General features: G+C 33.8%; 1 protein-coding gene across 5 annotated transcripts in view; it reads left to right on the plus strand.

Annotated features, from left to right (window-relative positions):
- LOC149782097 (uncharacterized) overlaps positions 1–22,395 on the plus strand; it is a 90,674-nt gene that overhangs the window by 45,082 nt on the left and 23,197 nt on the right. For all 5 annotated transcript variants that reach the window (XM_089933536.1, XM_089933538.1, XM_089933535.1 and 2 more), the window contains exons 2-8: positions 5,956–6,071; positions 7,135–7,284; positions 9,426–9,578; positions 11,487–11,565; positions 12,911–12,960; positions 17,452–17,536; positions 20,835–21,016. In XM_089933536.1, coding sequence (XP_089789662.1) covers positions 5,956–6,071; positions 7,135–7,284; positions 9,426–9,578; positions 11,487–11,565; positions 12,911–12,960; positions 17,452–17,536; positions 20,835–21,016 — 815 coding nt within the window. The remainder of the gene's footprint in view (positions 1–5,955; positions 6,072–7,134; positions 7,285–9,425; positions 9,579–11,486; positions 11,566–12,910; positions 12,961–17,451; positions 17,537–20,834; positions 21,017–22,395) is intronic.

Below are 22,395 nucleotides of genomic sequence, written 5' to 3' on the forward strand. Positions count from 1 at the left end.
CGAGAAATCAACAAATCTTTGCAAAAATTGTAAATGTTTGTCATAATCAATTCATTATTGCCACAAGCAGCTTGTCGGAGGAAAATGTTGTACGTAAGCATTGCCTGGAGATGTATCTAATTTATGCTTGCTGATTGGTTAATTAATCAGTATGGTTGACAAATGGCGATACCTCAGTTGTATTAGTGAAACAAAAAAGTCACTTCATCTGGATCTTATGACTAATACGATGCTGGCTTGCACTTTCCGTTTATAAATTGTATAGAATGATAGTCATACCATGCGGAACATCTGCAGTTATATCTCCGGTATCCTTTGCAACATTTATACTTTGTCATAGATTCTAGGAATGACACACTCCTCGCACGCAACTTATTCAAAAGGATCATGGTTAACTTATCTAATTCGTTGGTATTGCAGAAGACTAATTCTTGAAGCTTTCTTTGGAAGTAGAAGGAGAAGATGTATGTTTCTCAAGTGTTCAAAGGAAAATAATAAGTTACCTATGTTTGACAACTCGACAGTCTTGTACTACCTCGAATGCAGACAACGTAATGTTTACCAACACAACGAATACTAATTAATCAAATCATGCTTGTACAGAATAACAGAGGGGGAACACTTGTCCGACAATCTGCCGAAAGTTAAAATGCTACGTGAAAATTTAATATATTGAAAGGATAAAATGTTTGCGTAATTCATTCTTTGTTATATCTCCAGCCAAGTTCCTACACACTGTTTCATCAAAGGGAACTAAATCCGTAACCACGCCCAATTACTACGTAACTTTGAATACATTATTGACAATTGCGTATAATTAGCCATTACACCCATCTGCATGGCTATCTTATTCAATTATTATTCATCCATCATGGGTAGTGGTAGTGTCTTACGTATAAAAACTATGGTAACTTATTTTATTTTGAGGCTTAGAACTTAATTCTGTTTTGTAAAATTAATTAAATATGCCACTCGCTATCAGCAACAATTTCAATTAGATTTTTTTCCTCATGAAATGTCAACATATGCAAAGTTGTTAATTGATAGGTAAAGTTAAGTGTACCATTTTGAGAAGTTGGTCGTAAGCGCCTTGAAAACGTGGATTACAGTTTAGTAAAACAACTGGGATATGCAGATGTGAGTGACCGGAAATGTTCGAGAGGTTCTGAATATCTCCCCTACCAAAATATAAATGAAACAATGAGGAAAAAAACTGTCATCAATACTAAATACGAACATATTTCATGATCAACAAACTGACCATAAAAGGTTATTCATTTTCTTATGTTTCCCAATGCCTCATTAAAAAGCAGCAATACGTCTGACCAAGTGCTCTTAGGTTATAATGTGATTTCTATTTTTCAGTAATACGACCTTAGATATCTCCCCATGACCCTTGTTTTGGTTCTATTCTTACACTAATTTTTGGTTACAATTCATTCATGTTTGGTTTCCTTATTTCAATTTAGCGAATCTTTATTCATTTTTTTCTTTTCATTTTCTTTTGTTTTCGCTGATTAAGCATGTTCTGCTTCAGTCATTTCTTACAGTCCACAACTATGGCCTTATTATCTTGGAGAGAAAATCTAAAATACACAAGATGATTGTTGAACGCATGTTCTCAGTGTCAGTTATATGAGATCGACACATATAGCACTTTTTCCAATAAGTCAAATGTATCTTCAATAAACATATATTTTCAAAGCTGGGATTAATTTCCGTTATTTACACGTTTGGATGCAATTCAGTATATTCATTTTGACTAATGATTTTAATTGTCGGAGATATGGCATGTCGGACTTCTATGTGGATCAATAATTCTGACATATTTATATCTGCTGAAAAATCAAAATAACAGTATAAGCAGAGGAAATTACATGTAGATAAGTACAATTTTGTTCTAAATATAATTATTAGTCTGGCCTTTTTATAAAAGTGTCTCAAAAATATTAAATGCGTTCAAAAAATATCAGAATAACCATGCTAGCAGCTTTGCATTACTGTGCCAGGTCACGCTATGACTGCTATAGTAGATGTTACGACCTGTAACTGTTGACGCAGAGTGCATCAGGTAATACAGCGAATATGCTCATCACCCGTACTGTGAAAGCAGATGGCAATAGCTGTGTGGACAGTACGCAGATTAATTTCATTGTGCAGGCCAACCATTGCATCCATATTCATCTCCAGGTGTCGTGACCTTGGCTTCAGACAGGCCTGAACCAGAGAATGATGATGTCTCTGAGTAAATTAGCCTCTCGTAATCCTACTAGCATGCAAGTCATGCCAGTATCCTTCTCCCCAATCAGATACCTTCAGGTGCAGTGGCGATGGATAGTAGAAGATCAGCGGGTGTGGATACAATGAAAGCTGTAGCCGGTGACCTGCACAAAAGCGCTTTAAGACATATCGTCGCCTTTCACTGAACGTAATTAGCGGTGGAACACTGCAGCCCTATTTAGGCTAATACTGCTCAGCTCTACAGCATGATTTAGGGGCTAGAAAGGGTGCCATTAACATTGGATTCACTGTACTCTTGATCAGCACTCCGTGGTCAAAAATCTAACAAGAAGACAAAAGTGATGACACTCGTCGGTGCCTGGAATTTGCTCACACTAATTTACAATACACCAGCAGATAGACCATAGAGTGAACAGCTCTAGTTAGTAGGAACCGATTCGATACAGCATATTATAGCGGCACTGAGTAAAACTCGCCGAGCTCAGGAAGGAGAACTCGCTGATGTAGAGGCTGACTGCGCGTTATGAAGTGGCCGATGTAACGAACAGTGATGTAAATATCGTGTTGGGTTTACTATCAAATCACACTTAGTCAAAAGATCTCCCAAATGGCCTGACTGCTGCAAAGGAGACCCAAACAGTCTGGGCAGAGACAAGCAGCTATCATAAGCACTTATGTAGACACCATAAACAACCCGAGTTATATAAAAGGCAATTTTTGCATGAAGACTCGAAGTTACTTATCGCAGAGGTCCAGAGGGGCAGATGACCTCATAATCCCTTGATGGTTTCATTGCTAAAGTTGGTGCAGGTCACCCAATATAGTCAGATGTCACTGGCAATTTAGCCAATGCAACAAAAAACGGACTCCTGCTACTGAGAACTTGCTCTGATCAATGCGCCCTAGTCACCAACGTCGTTAACATGCCAGACCGTTACAAGACGTTTTCGGCATTAATTAGGCAGTAAGAAGGCGACCTAAAACACAAATATCAGGGCAGGCATTCTACATTGTAGCACTACTATGTGTACATGTAACTCGCCGTATTCTTCTTGAGTTCTGGAAGAGTCCGTTTTTAATACAGCCCTGAGACTTACGGGAACCGTCGCGTGCCACTTGTTAACAAACATTATCTGCATCGCTATGAATTAGCATTTTTCTTTCATTTAACATGGCAATGTTAACAACACCAACAATAAAAGCATCTAGCACAAATACGCCTACAACTAATGTAATCAGTATTTGAATATATGCACAGTAAGCAACTTTGGATAATAAAGAATAATAGTTACCATGAAAAATGCCATGATGAAATATTTTACTTTTTCCAGAAGTTATCTTAAACAATATTTTAAATAATTTCTAGTAGCTAGACTTCAGTGTCTTTTTTGTGATTTTGTAAATGGTAAATCATGTATTTATTTATTTAAAACCATATTATTTATTTTCAACACTCATATTTAAGTTCCACAATAACATGACATCAGTCATTTAGTCTCTTTAGTTTCATTTCACAAGTCCATTTATTTCATGGCTACCTTTATGTACATAGCTTTAATCAAATAATAAATTCAGTTTCTTGTTTAGGGAAGGTAAATCATTATATTTTCAATACATAAAATATTAACAATTGTGCCTCCTATTTCAAATATGAATAGACCTTGTTAATTAAAATGAGTATTATATACCCCCACGAATTTTGATAATTTGGTCGAGTTGTCTATTGTTTTCCTTTTTTTAAGAAACATAGTTTTGCAAGTCTGGCAATACATATTATGATATTGGCAATGGTATGGACTCAAAACCATGCTATCGTTGGGGCAATGTTATGGACATAAATCCATTCTGTAATTGGGGCAATGGTATGGAGTTAAATCCATGCTATAGTTGAGGCAATGGTATGAACACACATCCATGCTATAGTTCGGGCAATGTTATAGCCATAAATTCATACAGCTGTTGGAGCAAAGGTATGGACATAAATCCATGTTATAGTTGGAACAATTGTATGGACACAAATCCATAATATAGCTGGGGAATAAAATATTTTTTAGTTGGATGTGGAAAAACTGTAATACTTTTGGACAAGTAAAAATGGTTATTTATTTCTGGGCTCAGTGTTTAAACATTTTCTATATTTTTATGTTTTATCTATGAATAAGAACCAGACATTATCAATTGCAACTACAGTATTTTACAATATTGTAATACAGACTGGTGAACATCATAAACAAAATCTTGAGAACAAAACGGTGAAAATAAATTTCAGTAACATCAGTCTTACAACTAGATTAGGGTGTTACTCAGACTTGAAATAATTACGGTGTTACACAGGCATGAACATATTACGTACAAGTACAGATTTCAACTAAACTTAGGGTGGTTACTTAGGCTTAATAATATTAAGTACGAGTACAGATTTCAACTACGGATACTTTACTTGGCAGTAATATTTTAAAACTGCTGAACAACAAAATGTGTCCAACTTTTCTCAAATATGTACGTTTTGTCATTAACGTTGGTAAATATTTCTCCAGTTATTTCTAGCATAACATTATACTTATGTAACCTGTAGAATTTCTTACTTTTCATGCTCAGCAAGAGTTATAAATTAGATATATTACAATCATAAAGAAATAATCAAATTAGATCACTAAACTTGTCATTTAAAAAGGAGACCTCATTCTTTGAAATCAAACTATTTGGCATGTGATTCTTAATCCATTCAGTGTAAGATTTCCAAATATCTTAATCCACTCAGTAAAGGATTTCCGAAAATCTTAATCCATTCACTAACGAATTTTTAAAACACTTCAATAAATGAACAATCATAAAATAAGGTCTGTATCTTTGGTGTACATCTTTGCTAAAATAAGAGATTTTTCAAGTTTGATCAATTATCTAGCCTCATAATTGACTTGATTATGCTTCATATTTTATGTAAGGTATATTTGTTATACTCTGTACCATATATTTATATACAGATTTTAAATTCTTTATTGTCATTAGTAAACCTTGTCTGAATTTACATTTGTAGTTTCAGTTGTTAATGTAATAATGTTTCTTAATAATTGAAAAGAATTCAGTTAAATTAATGGTGTGGGTTCTTTGACATAATGCTTCAAAATATAAGGAGGTTCTTTAATTATCACAACGATTTTTAACACGTTATTCCGGTTGACTGCCATTTGTAGAGGAATGAGGATTATTAATACAAACAAAATTTAAGATATCATGAGCCAAGCTTTCTTTCATTGAGAGGGTCTCTTTTGCAATCATCCTAAGACAAGAAGTATAAATGAGTAAATATTGGCAAATTCACTGATTTTGTCAATTTTTGTTTGTCTGATAAAGGACAGATTTAACATTTTCCAACAACCCAGTATGTTTTTAAAATCTAATTAAACTTATTGGTCACTTGAAAATAACTGTAACAATTAAATATGACGTCTCATATTCTGTTAGTAAATCTAATGAGGAGTTGTGTTTTGATTATATGCTACTATACACTTGACTATATTATTACAGTTTTCTTTTCACTTGGCACGCTAAGTATTGTAATAAGTTTCAACCATTTAAAATATATGGGAATATAAACCAGATACCAAGGGAAACAAGAAAACGTTCATACAGATATCCACTTGTAGACGTAATATTTATTATATGCTTCGAACATAATTTAGCATTTACCCATTCTTATTTTCTTCTCCACAGCATTCAAACATTATTACTGCTGCATTTGACGTACGGGACATTTTTGTGTCCTTCGGACCAAATATATCAAAAGGTAACTGGGTCCTGCTGTTATCCAGTTTTTAACTGCCTACCAGGTAGGTTGTCTACAATTAGCTCGTCTGTTCATATACAGCATTCACAATTACTTTCTTTGTCCTGAATCTTTATTCAGAAACTCGAGTCAAAATTATTAACCCACGAACCTTTGCCTCGTTTCTTTTGCGCTAATAACATTTGCAACTTCATACCTGGACTTGACAGAATTTCAGTTCTGCATCTGATTTACTCTTTTAATTTATAACTTTGAATGAGACAATAGCTTTCATGAGATAATCATATAAGTATGCCAATTATTTAACCTTCAGAACTTAAGTCACAGAATGAGACAAGAATTAAACTTTCATGAGATAATCATGGAAGTGAGCCAAGTATGTAACTTTCAGGGGCTAAATCATAGGATGAGACAAGAATTTAACTCTCATGAACAAAATACCAGAATGAGACAAAAATTTACTTTCATTTGATAAAGCATTGAATGATAAATAAACTTTCATGAGAAAAATTATAGAATGAGACAATAATTTGACTTTAATGAGCTGAATCTTAGAATGAGACAATTCGACTTCATGAGAAAGATCATATAATGATAAATAATACAAGTCTCATTAGATAAATCATAGAATAAGACAAGAATGTAACTTTCAGGAGTTAAATCATTGAATAAAGCGAGAACTTAACTTTCATGAGATAAATCATAGACTAAGATAAGAGATTAACGTTTCAGATTTTAAATTATTACTGTGTCTTTGAGAATTTGTTTACAAGATCATCTTTAACACTATACTTACAGCATTCCAAAATATCATACAATTTACCTACTTACTCATTCAAGCACTTTCTGTTATTGATTTATTTCCTTAGATCAGTTTGATACAGAAGCATACTACTTTTTAAAGATATCACAATGATTACAAAATTGCTCATTGAAACACTTTATATTGTTGATTTAGTTCCTTTATTCAGCCTGAAAAATTGGATCTTTTGATTTAAGCATCATTTATTATACAATTTACATCTTTGACATAGTATAATGAAAATCAGGACTCTGACTTTGTTGTCTTTTTATGTAAAATGTCATAGGCTGATGTTTCGTTTTAGGTACTGGAGTGGCATTTTGTACCAAAAATGGGACTAAGGATATGTGCATACCTTGTGAGAAAGGCAAGATACAACCTCAACTGGTTTCTTCTCTAGATGATGTCGATGCCATGTGTTTCGCAGATGAGACTGGAGCTAACTGTAACAGTGGTAATAATAATAATAATAATAATAATAATAATAATAATTGTAAAACCTACTCTGGAGCCAACTTCATGACTCATTCTCAAACATTTGTAACACGTTCAGCTCAACACTATGTGAATTAAAGATCGCTGTGCTTGTAATTATAGCTATACTTATCGTATTTAATTATACGTTTTGTTTGTAAAGTAATCGTCGGTAATTAAATTACACTGCAAAATGTTGACTCCACTCAATTTATCCTCATGTTTGAACTTCCGACGCTTTTTAATAAAAGTACTCTTTATTTACAAATTAGATTTGACACATTGATGGCAGCATTATATTTATATTTACTAATATGTGTTTGTATTTGATTTACTTACTTACAATTCAACTATGTGATGATCTTTTTAAAAGAGTAATGTATCACAGATATCTGTCTTTCATATCAAACTTCTTATAAAGGCTATCGAAGGATAAAAAAATCACATTTAATGTAACTTTATTTCTATATGTTGACCATACCATTACACACACACACACACACACACACACATATATATATAAAAAATATATATATATATATATATATATATATATATATATATATATATATATATATATATATATATATATATATATATATATATATATATATATATATATATATATCGAACCCTCTTTACAGCCAACAGATTGCAGCGATTTTAGAAAATTACTGCTTTTAACCGTTTGGTATCTTCCTAATTTACGATTTACAATTATCATGTGATTTCTAACTCGTCCACCATTTCATTTTTTTGTATATAATTATATCCGGTGTTTTTAATCAAATCTAAAATTTGAGTTATTTAAGGAAATACATGGAAAGGGTAAATCTAGAATGATGTACATATTTTATTATTGATATTTTACTAGGCAAGACTATTTCCATTTCAATCTAACTACTAACCATTACTAAATTGTTTTCCATCATTTTACAAGTTTTTGTTTCAGAATTAATTTCTCATATATCATACAAATTTTGGAGAAATACACTGCCAGTATTTTTATTTAACTTTTACCACAGTTTTAAATAATAATTTTCCTATTATTTCATAATTTTAATTTTCGATGCCGACCATGAGCCTACATATATTCGACATTCAGTTTTAATAATTGTAGTAGTAGTATTCCTAAATAGACTCTGTCTAAAGGTGTGTTTCATGGTATTTGTAGCTCCCGTTCTAATTATTAATAGATATGAACACTGTCTGCAATCTTTAACTAAAGAATTTGCTTATGTTGTTGTTTATAACCACGCAGAAATGTATACTGATTACTCAGGCAACTTAAAACAATCAATCTTTATGAGGTGTATAGATCGAAAGCATTTTTTAACTAATAACTGATTTGCCAAAACATGAATTAGCATACATATTCATGAACGTTTCTTACCTGCTGATCTAAACGATTTATTTTTACTTATTCATTGGAATGCCCTAAACAATGTTATTTGCATGCTCATGACAAAACTCACCTTACAGGAGTATCTTTTGGCAGTGTTCTGGGCTGAAACGCGGTTGACATTAATAGCTAGATGGCTGTTTTTTCGATCCTCCTTGTGATTGTATAATGTAATTAGTTTGATCAAATTTTAATGAAGGTCTATGCTCTGTTCAACAGAGGAAAGTGACCTCCATACTATAGGCTAGTTTATATTCTGACGCAAAATGGTAAACAGGAGGTCATTATCTTTGTAATTACTGTTGTCTCAATGACCAAGACCATATTATTTTAGGTTGAGCAGTTCTAGGTCGGAGCAGACATATTTAACACGAAGGTTCGACGCAATACAGCTTTGGGTGACAGATATTACTAGTTGGATTGTTTCAAAGTTGAGCATATGATTTTAACTTGTTTCAGGAAACGAAACTGTATTTTTGGCTCTGTATCTTCTTACAAATTTGTTCTTCAGAATCACATTTAAGATCTGAAATCGCATGGAGCAAGTAGTTCCTTCAATTATTTTATTCCACACCATTTCATTCTGACCAAGATCTGAGATCAAAATCTTCAGGTTTTAGACACACGCTTATTCTGTATAACTATTTATTATTAATAATTTTCTTCTCAATCGAAACTGTTCCTAGGGTTTGAGGTGACCGATACACTTTTTGTTTCAGCTGAGTTAATGCCTGCACGAGAGCTGAAATCGTCTTGCGGAATACGATGCGTTTGTAACTACGGTAATTGTTACTATGGTGTTGATCCATGCAGCTGCGTGAAAAAACCCGAGGATTGTGGCTTTAATATGACTCTGAATAAAACAACCGGAGGTAAGCGACAAATACCATCTGTCAGATAAATCTATCTGTTTCCACATAGATATGACAGAGTATACATCAACCGTTATGTTTGCTTAATTTGCACTGTTTGTTACTTTTTGTATTTCATTACATGCTTTGGTTTACGACCATTTGTATTTTACCAGTGATGTTGTCCAAAATCAAGTACATTGTTTAACTGACCAGAAGAGTTGATTTTTTAAATTCTCTGAACAACTAAAACACAGCTGACATTTATCTGTGAGTGTAGATTAAATATTAGGATCATTATTATATAGAAGTAAACATATTTATTAGGGTCCGGGTCATGGTTATAAAATTTGCCCCATAAATACCTTGTCTAACTGATGTGTAGCAAATTCTAGGTTATATTTTTAGCAACAAGATAGTCCAGAATGCAATACTTCCAATTAATCATACTATTTTTTAAAAAAATAATTCTGACCTAGGTCAAGTAGAGGGGTAAATAATCTTGTTTACCTTAAAATTATTTATTTGTGCTATAATATCTTGAGATAGAATCTTTATATTGCAGTGTTTAGCATTTGATTTGGTTGAAGTTATTTCTTTACATTATTTATTCACTGGAAATACAAAGTGCTCATAAAATATTATTTGACAGAGATATTATAGTGAAATTTAACAAGGACATTTTGGATTATACTAATGTGATTCATCAAAAGATTTTCGGCATATCATTTCAGTTCAGGTTATTGGTAATTTATTACATTACAGACTGCAGGCCCTACAGACACATCAACACCTTCAGCATTGGAAACTATTAAAAATATTAGTAACGTATATTCAGAACTTTCTTCATAAGGAATTTTCTTTAAAATTCCATGATTATTTGTGATTTTATTGGCAATACCGTAAGTTCTTTTATATTTCACTTTGTAAACTAAGAAAATAAAGTATTTGTTGCATTTTACAAATCTTATTGTTTTTTGTTTTTTTTCTATTAATTGTTTTAAGACCACATAGTGCTAGTACAATATATATATACATATATATATATATATATATATATATATATATATATATATATATATATATATATATATATATATATATATATATATATATATATATATATATATATATATATTCTCTCTAATAATGCACTTCCTATCCTAAAGTAATCACGCTAGATAGTGAATGAGGAAGATCAGCAACGCTATAAAAAGAAAACGAAAACTCATAAATACTAAGAAGAAAAGAATATATTGGCTGGTTAACGTGATAACTTTGCCCATTTAATAATAGCAGCGCACAGTAACAAGGTCCAATTTAAGCATGATTGCTCATGGATTTTGTGAATCTTCACTAACATTAATCTTGCATGCAATTATCATCCCATCTCTTCAGTATCGGGGTTATTGGGATACCCTACTTTGTTTGTGTGTGGTCCTGACCGTAACTCTGTTATACGATATACATATATTTATTTCCTCTTGTACTGGGTACGAGATTGTAAATATTCCCCAGATATGATTTAATACAGAAATTGGAAATATTATAGAAGTATTATCGTTGCAAGGTTGACCATTAAAATAACGCAAAGTTGGAAACCCGTGTGAAATTAAAAGTCATAAAATCAAGTATTTTTCGGTGTCACGTGATACTGTGAAATATAATTTAAATGCTTGCTACAATGGATGGTAACTGTTTAGTTATATAATGGTTGCTGTCAGCATATAGCGACTTCATCTTGATATTATGATACATTTTTCCATTTGATGTGTTAACTGCTCTCATGGCATGGCAGACTGCGCCTTAGGTGGTGTTGAACGTTCCTTAATTTTTATGTTTACATTTTCTTTCTTCCAGTGGCCATGAATCCCCAAAGCTAAGTAACACATGTTTCTTTTATCTTGATTCATTAATTTTGCCCTTCAGAATGCATGCCATGCCCAAGATATTCGTTCAAAAACACTACTGGATGTGGACCGTGTTATTACAATGAAAAGGAATGGTTGTAAGTAGAAACTCTATCAAACTAAATGAAACATTTATCTATTACATTTGCAAGGCCCTTTGTCGATAATCGCTCCTTTAAAGTTACACTGTGTCTTAACAAAATCTTTGTTTACTTGGCAAACGTCAAATGAACCACGGGTGAAATTGACCCAACTATTTGCCGAAGACTATTCAATTTCTTTGATTATTCCTTGGGATATAAGTTGAAAAGAAACGCAAAAATACTTTCATTTATAAAATTTTAAGAAAGAAATAACCCATCAAAGTAAATCTCGCTCTTGGTAGAACACAGTTACTGTCTTTTTTGGTTCCAGCATTGGCTAAAGTGGAAAGATACAATATCCCACTGTGAGCCGGTAGATATACCATTAGATTAAATCAATAACTTGCTAATCAACCTATTGTTTGTATGTATAGAAACAACCGTATTGAAATTTTTTGTATAGAGAAAAGAAAATTGATCCTCTGGAAATCTGGATCCTATCACAGCTTAGGTAGCTGGGTATGTGGGTGTCCTTGTTTGAATATATGTATGCAAACAGTGCTTCTGCTTATGTGTATTCTATATGTCCGAGTTCAAATTGTGAATATTTCATTACATGTCAACATAATGTTATGAATAATGTACATGCTCATGATAATATGATACTTTGATGAAGTTGAATAACCAGTTGATGCAATCACCTCTCAGTAGCGTTCCTGAACGTTACGATATTTTGACCTACTGATTGCATAAACGAGTTGTTATTGATTTGTTTCTGAAAAATAAACGTGAAGATGTCGCATTTGCAGCATTCATTGGCATGAGCGTCAAATTTGTGACCGCATGTATAAACACAAATACACATGGAACTGTACAAACGTAATAACGTACAATAATGTCGCTTCACCCAGATTTAAAAGTTATTACAATTTAAAAGTTATTACAATCCCTACCCACATTAAGTGATTATGCCCGGATTTGTTTTACCTTGTATGGAATACCTTACGGTGTGCATGTCCGGTTTTATTTTACTTTGTATAGAATACTTTACCGTGTGCATGTCCGGTTTTGTTTTACTTTGTATGGGCTACGTGACGAGTTGATATATATATCTTTTGAGGCTTATGACAATAATTGCATTGTAAACGTTATCTTTCATGTTGACACTTCGTTCTTATCTCATAGTCATGTGTATCTATTGAATCTTCTTGAAATTAATATGAGAAGTATTCTGAATCAGAAATATATATCAATAGCAGTTTGGGTTAATTGAGATTTTGGTCTTGTGAGGTCACCATTTTTGTCTGAAAGCAAGCAATCTGTGACGTTATCCTTAACATACCTTTTTTCCTTTATCTAGAAATGACCACATATATGGAGACTCAACCGTGTTTCCGATTTTCCCTTCTAGTAAGTATCTGTTTTCTTTGTTTGCATTAAGGACTGTATAAAAAGCCATTCAGTACAATGAAATCATGAAATGGTTCAAACATGCTAGCATTCAATTCAGATAATTATGTGACTCTTTATCAAATTAAGTAAGCATCTATATTTATCACTTTCACGTATTTATTTTCTTAACCCAAGGTTAATTTTCAATATATAACAATTATGAATGCCATGCTTTTTTTAAATGATATAATCAGATATGAGATAAATAAATTAGGTATCAATCATATGTATTTTGAAATTAGAGGTAGTATAATTATTACTATCTAAGCTTTGTTGCAAACAACAACATTGCAGATCTTATGTCGTCGCCTTTAGATCATAACTATGCTAATTTAAAACTATTTTGAAATGGTAATCATTTATTGTTATTACAATTTTGTACATGTGTTTAATTTGCCAATCATAATGTTGGATAACAGTTAGTCTTTCTTCCTGAGTTCGGTAGTTAGTCAGATCTTATCCTGCCCTTGGTACATCTCTACCTTTGTTTAAAATACGTTGTTCTTACCAAACAAATATTTTTCTGCGAGAACATCATCCTGATCGAAATTATACGTGTATATGCATAACTAACATAGATAATGTTCGTCAATGTGAATCAAGGCGTATATCGTTTTTCTTTGCTTGTTATTAGTTGCTTTAATAACTTATCCTTATGGTAATTAACTAAGGTATAGAATTTCAGGAAAGCAAGGTCTTAAAAACAACTGCATTGTGTCCACCTGAGTAAAATACTCCAATACATTATTTACCTACAAGTTCCGACTCTACTTCGAATGTCCTGGATAACCGATACAAGATTCTCTCACTATCAAGTAAAGTGTCTAACTGAAGCTTCACGTACCGGCACCTCGCGGATTCCCGCTCCATACAGTAATTGTTATTATTAAAAGAAGACTATCCTTCTTTTAAATAATTTTCATAGTCTGGTCGAGTGCTTGACATTATACATTGTTGTCATAGACATATTTAAAGCCTAAGTGAAACCATGCTTTTCGTTTCTCTGAGGACTTCCACTAAACATTGAACCAGGTGTTGACAGAGAAGACCTTGCGAGCCTTGGAACGTATAAATTTCTTTGTGCTTATGGATCAACAATCCTTCGCCACAAATAGCTCTTTCGAAATAAGAAAAGGATAGATCCAATGCTCATTTTGGTCTCAATTACTGTTTCTCAGCCAGCAGTCTGATTGCACCCTTGACAATTCTGTCGAGAATCCTGCTGAGAAACAAGCCTGGGAATCAGCCTCAGGAATGAATTGTTTACTCATTACCACCGTTTTGCCAACTAGGTCGGGGAGATTATGAAGCAAGCCGCTAAAGAGGCACACCTTTCGAGAACTAGATATCCAGAGTCCAAATACCATTTTCACAGATAAATTAGAAGAACGGATTAGTAGGTAGGATCACTCTAGATCATTCAAAAAGGAAAAATCCTACTCCAATTGCTTTCCTTTGGCTAGAACCGAGTTTCCGGGAGCCACGTATGAGATAACACGGGGAACTAAGGGATAGTTTCAACACATGGTTCATACGAGAGATGTTGAGATAGGTAGACAGTGCCGTTCAGGTGTGAGGATTCGCAGTTAGCCTAACCCTCCAAAATGTGTACGTTTTTATTTCCATTCACGTGTATTCGGGAAAGGTAAAAGATTTGCTTACAACAACATCATGTTGCATTTCAAGTCACCTCCTTTCGATCTCAAACCCTGGATCTTAATGACAGAGAACCTCCCATGAGTCAATACACACCGAATGGTCTTCTCATCCCCTTGCCTTTATTCTTTATTCAAATCTGCGCCCATTGGGGTCCATCTCTTGTGAACCTGTTCATAATGAGGAATAAATGACTAACTGATGATCATCGTCTTTCCAGTTCCAGTTACAAAATACTGAGTAACAGATGCCAAATGAAATAATCTAGACTCATACGAAATTCTCCTAGACTGTTGAGGTACAAAAAATATGACAGAAGGTTAAACCCGATGCTACCATCTGCTAGAAAAACTATGGATAAATGACCTTTTGTACCTAGTATAAAGTATTTCCAGGAATATCCTGCCTTCTGCCCACCTGCTGAAACAGCCATGAACAAAGATGTTGAAATCAAAATATGTATGCCTGGTCGATATCTTATTACCATTAAAATGAAGCAGTTCTTATATCAAGTGGTGGGCCGAACTGATCGGGTATCAAGGCCCGATCAGATTGAAAACCTTTAAAAATCTATGAAGGGATATAGTGAGTTTTAACTAAGTGACGCGATCAAAGACATATGTCCATTACCAGCTATTGTTTTGTTACGAACATTTTGTACGTTAGTATCCATTCGTTTGTCATACAATTTTGAGGGACTTTGCAGACAATTTTTTTAATGAAATATTAAGTGTTATTAGACTAGGGTTTTCATTAATTGTGAAGGTTAGTGTTCGACAGTTTTTCATTACATTTCGCATTTAGTGGGTGAACGTTTCTCATAAAATGTTTTAATGCATTTCCCTTTGGCTGGAGAGGGTCTTGACTATCCCTCACCATCGTATCCACCTATTCTGGGCTGTTCTCGTCAGTATAGCCCACATTGTTTTGGCTGCGTTTGGTCTTTCTTGGTCTGCAAACCTTTCTCTTGCCTTTGGGTTTCCATTCTAGAGCCTATTTGTGATGCTGTTTGGTGGCTTTCTCAGTATATGCCCAAGCCCAATCAACAACGTTTTCTTTTGGCATTCTTTGTGAATAGGTCGCTCACTAGAGGTTTTAAAACGTCGGTGTTACGGATCTCTGAGTACTGGAATCTGAGGAGGCGCAGAGGCATCAGTTACCAAAGGACTGCGTTTTGTTGAATGTTTCTTTGTCCCCCTTTTATGTCACTAAGCCGTATAGCAGGACAGATTTAACGTTTCTGTTGAAATCGTTCGTTTAAGAGATGGGTTATAAACTCCATGCCTTTCTTGTCTGGCTTTTCCAATTCTATTCCAGGTGTCTTGACTGGTCCCTCTATCGGTCGAGATATTACAATATGTTTACTCCATCTAGTTGTGTTTTGCTGTGATACTTATTGTTGCATTTTATTACGAGTGTCTTCCTAGAATGTATAAGCGAAGCCCAGTCTTTTTTTTACTGTTTTGCAACGCATCAGGTTTTGGCCTGCATGCGCCGTTGCTTTCGGGACAGGAGGCACAAAACATCGGCAAGACCAGGTACTCTAGCTTTTGGTGAAGTTACATTGTAGTCCAGATTGCGTGTTCTTAGTGGATTCCTATACTATTCAGTCTATCACATTCAGGAGCATCATTGGTTAGAGAAGGCATCCCGGTCTGAATACAGTTTGAAATTTGAAGGCTACTGGGTTTACCAATGTGGATCACTTGACAAGTGGAATTGTCGTATATCTGTTTTGTTAAAGACACGTACTTTGGTTTATGAGCTCGCTGGGTTTTATACTTTTTGGACTTTAGAGTCCGACAGTATTTTATAAATTTTACGGCCAGCAGATAACAGTTTCTCGTTAAATGATTTGTATTAATTCATAACATTTGTGAGTGACAGCACCCTTATAATCCTGGCGTAGGACCATTTTTATAACTTGGAAAATGCAAAATTGTAGCAAAAAAGTGCTTTAAAACAGTGTTTCAATGAAATCGATCAAAAACTGTTGGTGAAAGAGAATGTTTAATGTACGAATGTGCTAGGACCTATGTTTTCTAACTACTCCTCGGATCCACAGATCACCAACGTCCTGATATGTCTCTTTGCTGCTTAGCTGAGGTTGTCTACCCTCTCACTAAAGAGCTGATGTTCCGTTTCATACAAGGTGCGTTAAAGGTTTGAAGCAACATTAATTTATCTTGTCATAGGTCCTTGGCTTTTTTCCCAACATTGAAAGTTTTGACAGTGTTGAACATAAAAACCCTCGACACTCTCTTACACTTCTTACTCACCTCTTCCAAAAGATCTGATCATAGTCACTTTATCACATTAGCTACAGCAGAAGCACGTCACATCTGCAATCCTGCTAATGAGGTTTGAGTTATTTCATTGCTATTAACATTGGAAATCAGCAGCTTCAATGGCTACTCTACTAGCCTTTAAAATTGCTGGATCGAAACATTTCTCATGGACCGCATTCCTACGTAGTCCATCTGCTTACTTTATCCAGTATATCAAATAAGGCCAGAAGAGGACTTACGCTCACAGGTCTGAGACAAGGTGAGATTAGAACTAAAATGATGTCACTTTCTCTGAATTGTACATATTTTAATAACTTATCATGATCAGCAAAAGTATTTGAAGAAGAGAAGAATTTCGGAGTAAAATATGTTTTGTATGATAATACAGTCTAGGAATGACTGCTTGGTAGAGGATGCACTCTTAAGGCATGACGATTGGTGAGTATGTCAAAGAAATATATTTTATTCTTGAATTGTATTTTGCTTCTTCATATTTGTTTTCCAGTTGGAATGGTCACTGGGAGGGAAAATAATACTAAAATGAGCAATGATTCAACAGTACCTGATACAAAACAAGACGAAACTTCAAGGTAAAAAGTATTTACTTTCATATCCAGCAAAATCTCTCTCTCTCTCTCTCTCTCTCTTGCATGAGATTTAATATTAAGAGATCAGCTCAGGTTTACTTTTTCTATGGTTCCTGTTCGACTTTGAATTTTGCACTGCCATGAAACGCAATGTAAACTACTTAGGCAATAATTTCAAAGTCATCCTGGCGTTTTCTAAACGGTGATTGCTGGCAGATGTCGTCCTCGTGCAGAATTTATATAATAGTCCCACATTTTCGTAGTTGTGTTTACACTTAAATCCTTGAAAATTCTGACATTTTACAATCTGTTGGTATCGCAAATCTTATAATAACATGATATCTTCATTCATCTGTAAAATGTATTCTCTACTGATGTCTTAAATGTCATAGTATATTAAAGATAACGAGTTTCGTTTTGTTTATATTGATTTAAGTGAAACCTTAGGCACAACACTGGCTATAGGATGCCAAAGAAATGGGAACTAGGTTGGCACATGAATGTGACTTATAGTCAGCTGTGTCAGATTACACAATTAGGCATTTGACTATTAAATGGATCAGCATGTCTTATCTATGTTGCAAACTTGTTTGAATGTTTACTCCACACACCAAAAAACGTCAGGATATCAATCCTAGTTCAAAGTCCATTAACACAGCAATATGTGCTTGAATATTGCATTCTCATCAACGCTTGATTAACAATATTTTTGGGGAGGTATAGATAAAATAAAATCTTTCTGAAAATTTGCATTTATTTAACAAATTATAAAGAATTTTAACATATATATTTTAAATCTTAACTTGTAGGAGAAAACGTTACATTTATTTTAAGGGTTTATATTCCTTCAGATTTATCTATTTATACCATACCTTTCGCCAACCTTTAGTTATACTGCATAGCCAGCATTGTGTCTATATGCAATTAAAATCTTTTCATACGTACATACATACATACATACATACTTACATACATACATACATACATGAATGCATGCATGCATGCAAATATGACTACAACTTGGGAAGCCGCTTTTTTTTAAATTACACCCACCACAGGTACGGGTACACATAAATAACCTTCCTCACAAGCTCGTGGACACTCTAGCGTCCATGTTTAATTTTATCCATTTTGCTTCACAACCAAATACACTGAGATAACTTCTATGATGTTCACGTTTACCCACAAGTGTTTATAATCTATTAACTTAATCAACACCGTACTAATTATTCGATCAGTAATATAACGATCACGTTCCTTACAATTCAACCAAATATGCTGCAAAGCTTCATGCTAAAAAGGGTTTACTTGACCAAAAAATGTTGACATACTTTACTCACTTCTGACTCTTCTTTAACTTGTTCAAACAAGTTTGCCGTTAAGCTGTATCATAACAAGGTCTCACTTAAGACAGATGATGGCAAAACAATTGCAATACTTTTGTCGAGTTCTCTCCTTTGATTGGCTCAATGTATACAACTTGCTACCTTACGTCCACTCTGTCATTCACATTTCTTGTTCAATGCGAACCGATTTATTGAAAAGCTTGAGCTTAACAAGGTGTCAGATAACTGTGACGATGAATATAGATGTTATTTACACCCAAATGACCTTTAATTGACACAGAATAGCCATCCTAATGGCTGTCACAACTCCTCTAGTATTTCAAAGTTTTCTTTATTTCGAAAATCTTTGCTGTGAAAGCTTCATGCAGAGCTTATACAATCTGGCGATCAAGATATTTTGACCAAACCTTTACAGGTTTATTGCATTTGATAGACGTAGGGTAATACTATAGATTGCACACAGGCTAGTATTCACATTTAATCAATGATTCATCAAATTGAGCTGTAAATCCCTATCTCAACACCGTTTTGCATGAGTTTGATGATGATAAACTTTTAAACATCTTGTAAGATTGATTTCCATTCATCGACTAAATATAATCATAACAATGCCACGTGATCATTCAAGGTCACACATGTTTTCTTCTTTTCAACAAAGTTTCCGAACAAGCTTAATCCCCACAAGATTGCAAATGATTTCAATGATATGTAGATATTAACCATATTTTTACAGAATTGTTTCCTCTTAAAATATCTTAATTTCTTGCGAAATCTCAAGACGGACATTTTGTGTTTTAATTGTGTCAAATTTAGATGAATGCGTTCAAACGTATCAAATATTAGAATGTGTTTGACCGTATTGTACTAATTTAGTGTCCAAACTTAATTAGTGTCCAAACTTAATGTCATTCTCTCATCTTCAGTATTCCAGAATATTGCATAGATGGACATTTGCCATGTTAGTAGCAACGTTGTTCTAAGCACAAGCAGGCACTGATGCAACCATACTAATCCATTCTTTTTATATGATTAAATTATTCCCGTCTTTAAAACATTCCCAACATTCCACCTTCTTCTTCACTTATCAGCTACCATAGTGAGATTCATAGCATCCACAAATTATTATAAGACAGAGAAGAAATGAATCTCTAATAATTGCTTTTGCGCAGTATTTATTACATGATTTTATTAGCAACCATTCTTTGGACACCAAGGTGAAGAAAATGTGACAATTACTCAAGTTATTTTTAATTGGAACACATTTACAATCATCATTAGAAAAAACACAAAGTCTGGATATTATAATTCTTTTTTGATTTTACACTTGTAGCCACGTAGCAATAGCAAAAGAGGGCGTATTGTATTCGCACAACCTGTCTGTCAGTCCGAAACCTACTTTAGTGTGAAGAATCAACAGTTTACCATGGTCATTTGACTGTGGTCATAATCTTATAGCAGCCATTTCATCATAAGTCATAAGTCGATGATTTGATTAGATTTTCAGGTCTTGTCAGCAATGTTTCTGTCATTTACTGATACTTGAATGTCTTCGGCTTTCGAATATTTGATGAATTTTGTTTAACAACAGTGTTATGCACACAACTTTGTGAGCTTCATGAATGAAATTTGGATGTATGTTTGCATGCACATGTAGATTTTCCGGCCTCTGAAGCCAATTTTCTTATTTGTCAAATTGTTTGAATTTTTAGGTCAATGAGTGCCAATGATAGTGCTAGCTACAGGAATAGTGTTTTGTCAATTAATACATTGGTGTTAAGTTATTGTCACATTGAAAGAGATACAGAAATCAAGGTGCTCGAATGAATATCTCTGTTCTTGCCTTCCTCGTTATGTTCGCCTTGCTAGATATTGTAAAATATTATTTATGGACAGTTAATAAAGACAATTAACCTCATGTAATAATACAGCTTAATTGTGATACCCTTTTCCGGCAGTGGCATGGGTATTTCAAGTGCTACAGTAATTGCGGTCAGTGTCTTCGTTGGCGTTGGAGCATTAACAGTTGTAATTCTGGTGTACGCCTTCCGCCGACGCCTGAATGAAAAGTGCCTATGGATATTTAGAAAACGTCAAATGAGACCAGCCATTGAAGATCCATGTGATTGCAAATGTTACGGTACAATTTCTTATTTCTATTGTTATTTCTCAATTGTAATGTTGTTTGCTGTTATTTTTCTATTAAAGAATTCAGGACCGAATTAAAGCATTGGGGACCTGGGTAATTTAAGATGGTGTGGGTGGCGGCCAATCGCTCTACAAATACAACCCAAACCCTGAAAGCAGTCTTTAATCTGTCCTTTATATGTGTATATATGGTCTATGTAAACACTTGAAAATTAACCACGGCAATAGGGGAAGTAGGTTGGGGAGGGCACAAGAAAAGGCTCTCATGAGCCGGCTCTGAACAAAATGCAAATTAATGTCCATGCGGTTGTTTGGTTCAATATAGATAACAAATTGTGGGTTTCGTACAGTAGTTTTATATCGATAATGCATCTTTACATATGTTTGCAATTTGTTTTTGTTTTTTGTGTTTCGTTTATTTCTTTGTTTGCTTGATTACCTTTTATAGCTTGGCAGATTGTTTCTTGTTGTCTAATAACCTTTACAATCGGGCTTTCAGCTGAGTGGCAATTAGTCTGTCGTTATGGTGTGTCTGTCTTAACAATAAATAAATGTGATAAAATTAACATTCTTGAAAATACATTTGCACATAAACAACATATCTATGTTATTATTTATCCTTATGTTCCAAAATAAATCAGCTCTCTGGTCATTTTATTGTTAACAAACACACCTATTTCAGTTTTTAATGTACCTCAAGGAATTGATTGTCACAATTTTAGTCTCCCCTGCCTTTTTTTTAGTTACTTTGTCGCTTTAAGGCATTGCGCTCTAAGGTTTAAAGGAATTTTAGATTAAGGGATAAAACTTTGTATTTTAATATCAAATCAATTCTTACAAGCAGCAATACAGTTTCCTTTCATTCACTGATCAGTCCAACTGTCACTCTTCGAGTCTACTCTTAAAATATATGGCCATTCCAGACTAAGATATGAAACTGTATGTTTCTTTCTCATGAATAGGATCTGTGTCACAAACCATATTTGGATTCCTATCTTCAAGTTCAAGGTCATGAGTCGATTCTACACCAGTATTCTTTCACTTACCTTCAAACATTTTGGGATTGATTGATACTGATAAACCTTTGCACACTTAGTTTGATCACACGGATGTTACACTTTGCATATAGTGTGTGCAGTTTGATAAGATTGATATTACAACATGTTAAGATATCACTTTATGTGATTTTAATTGGTTCAGATAATTCCATGAAATACTTGTGCAAGATTCTCTTCATTGATTGTCTGCGACTTGGGAATTTTCCTTATACCGCCTTCTGGAACTATGTTTTTTTACTATCAAAATTTTCGTAGCCATTTTATGAATAAAGTACCTAAATGGCATTGTGAAAAAGGTTAAGTCTGTCGGAAT

This window comes from Sinohyriopsis cumingii, chromosome 15 (genome assembly GCF_028554795.1).
Source record: "Sinohyriopsis cumingii isolate HCF-2022 chromosome 15, ASM2855479v2, whole genome shotgun sequence".
Classification (NCBI taxonomy): domain Eukaryota; kingdom Metazoa; phylum Mollusca; class Bivalvia; order Unionida; family Unionidae; genus Sinohyriopsis; species Sinohyriopsis cumingii.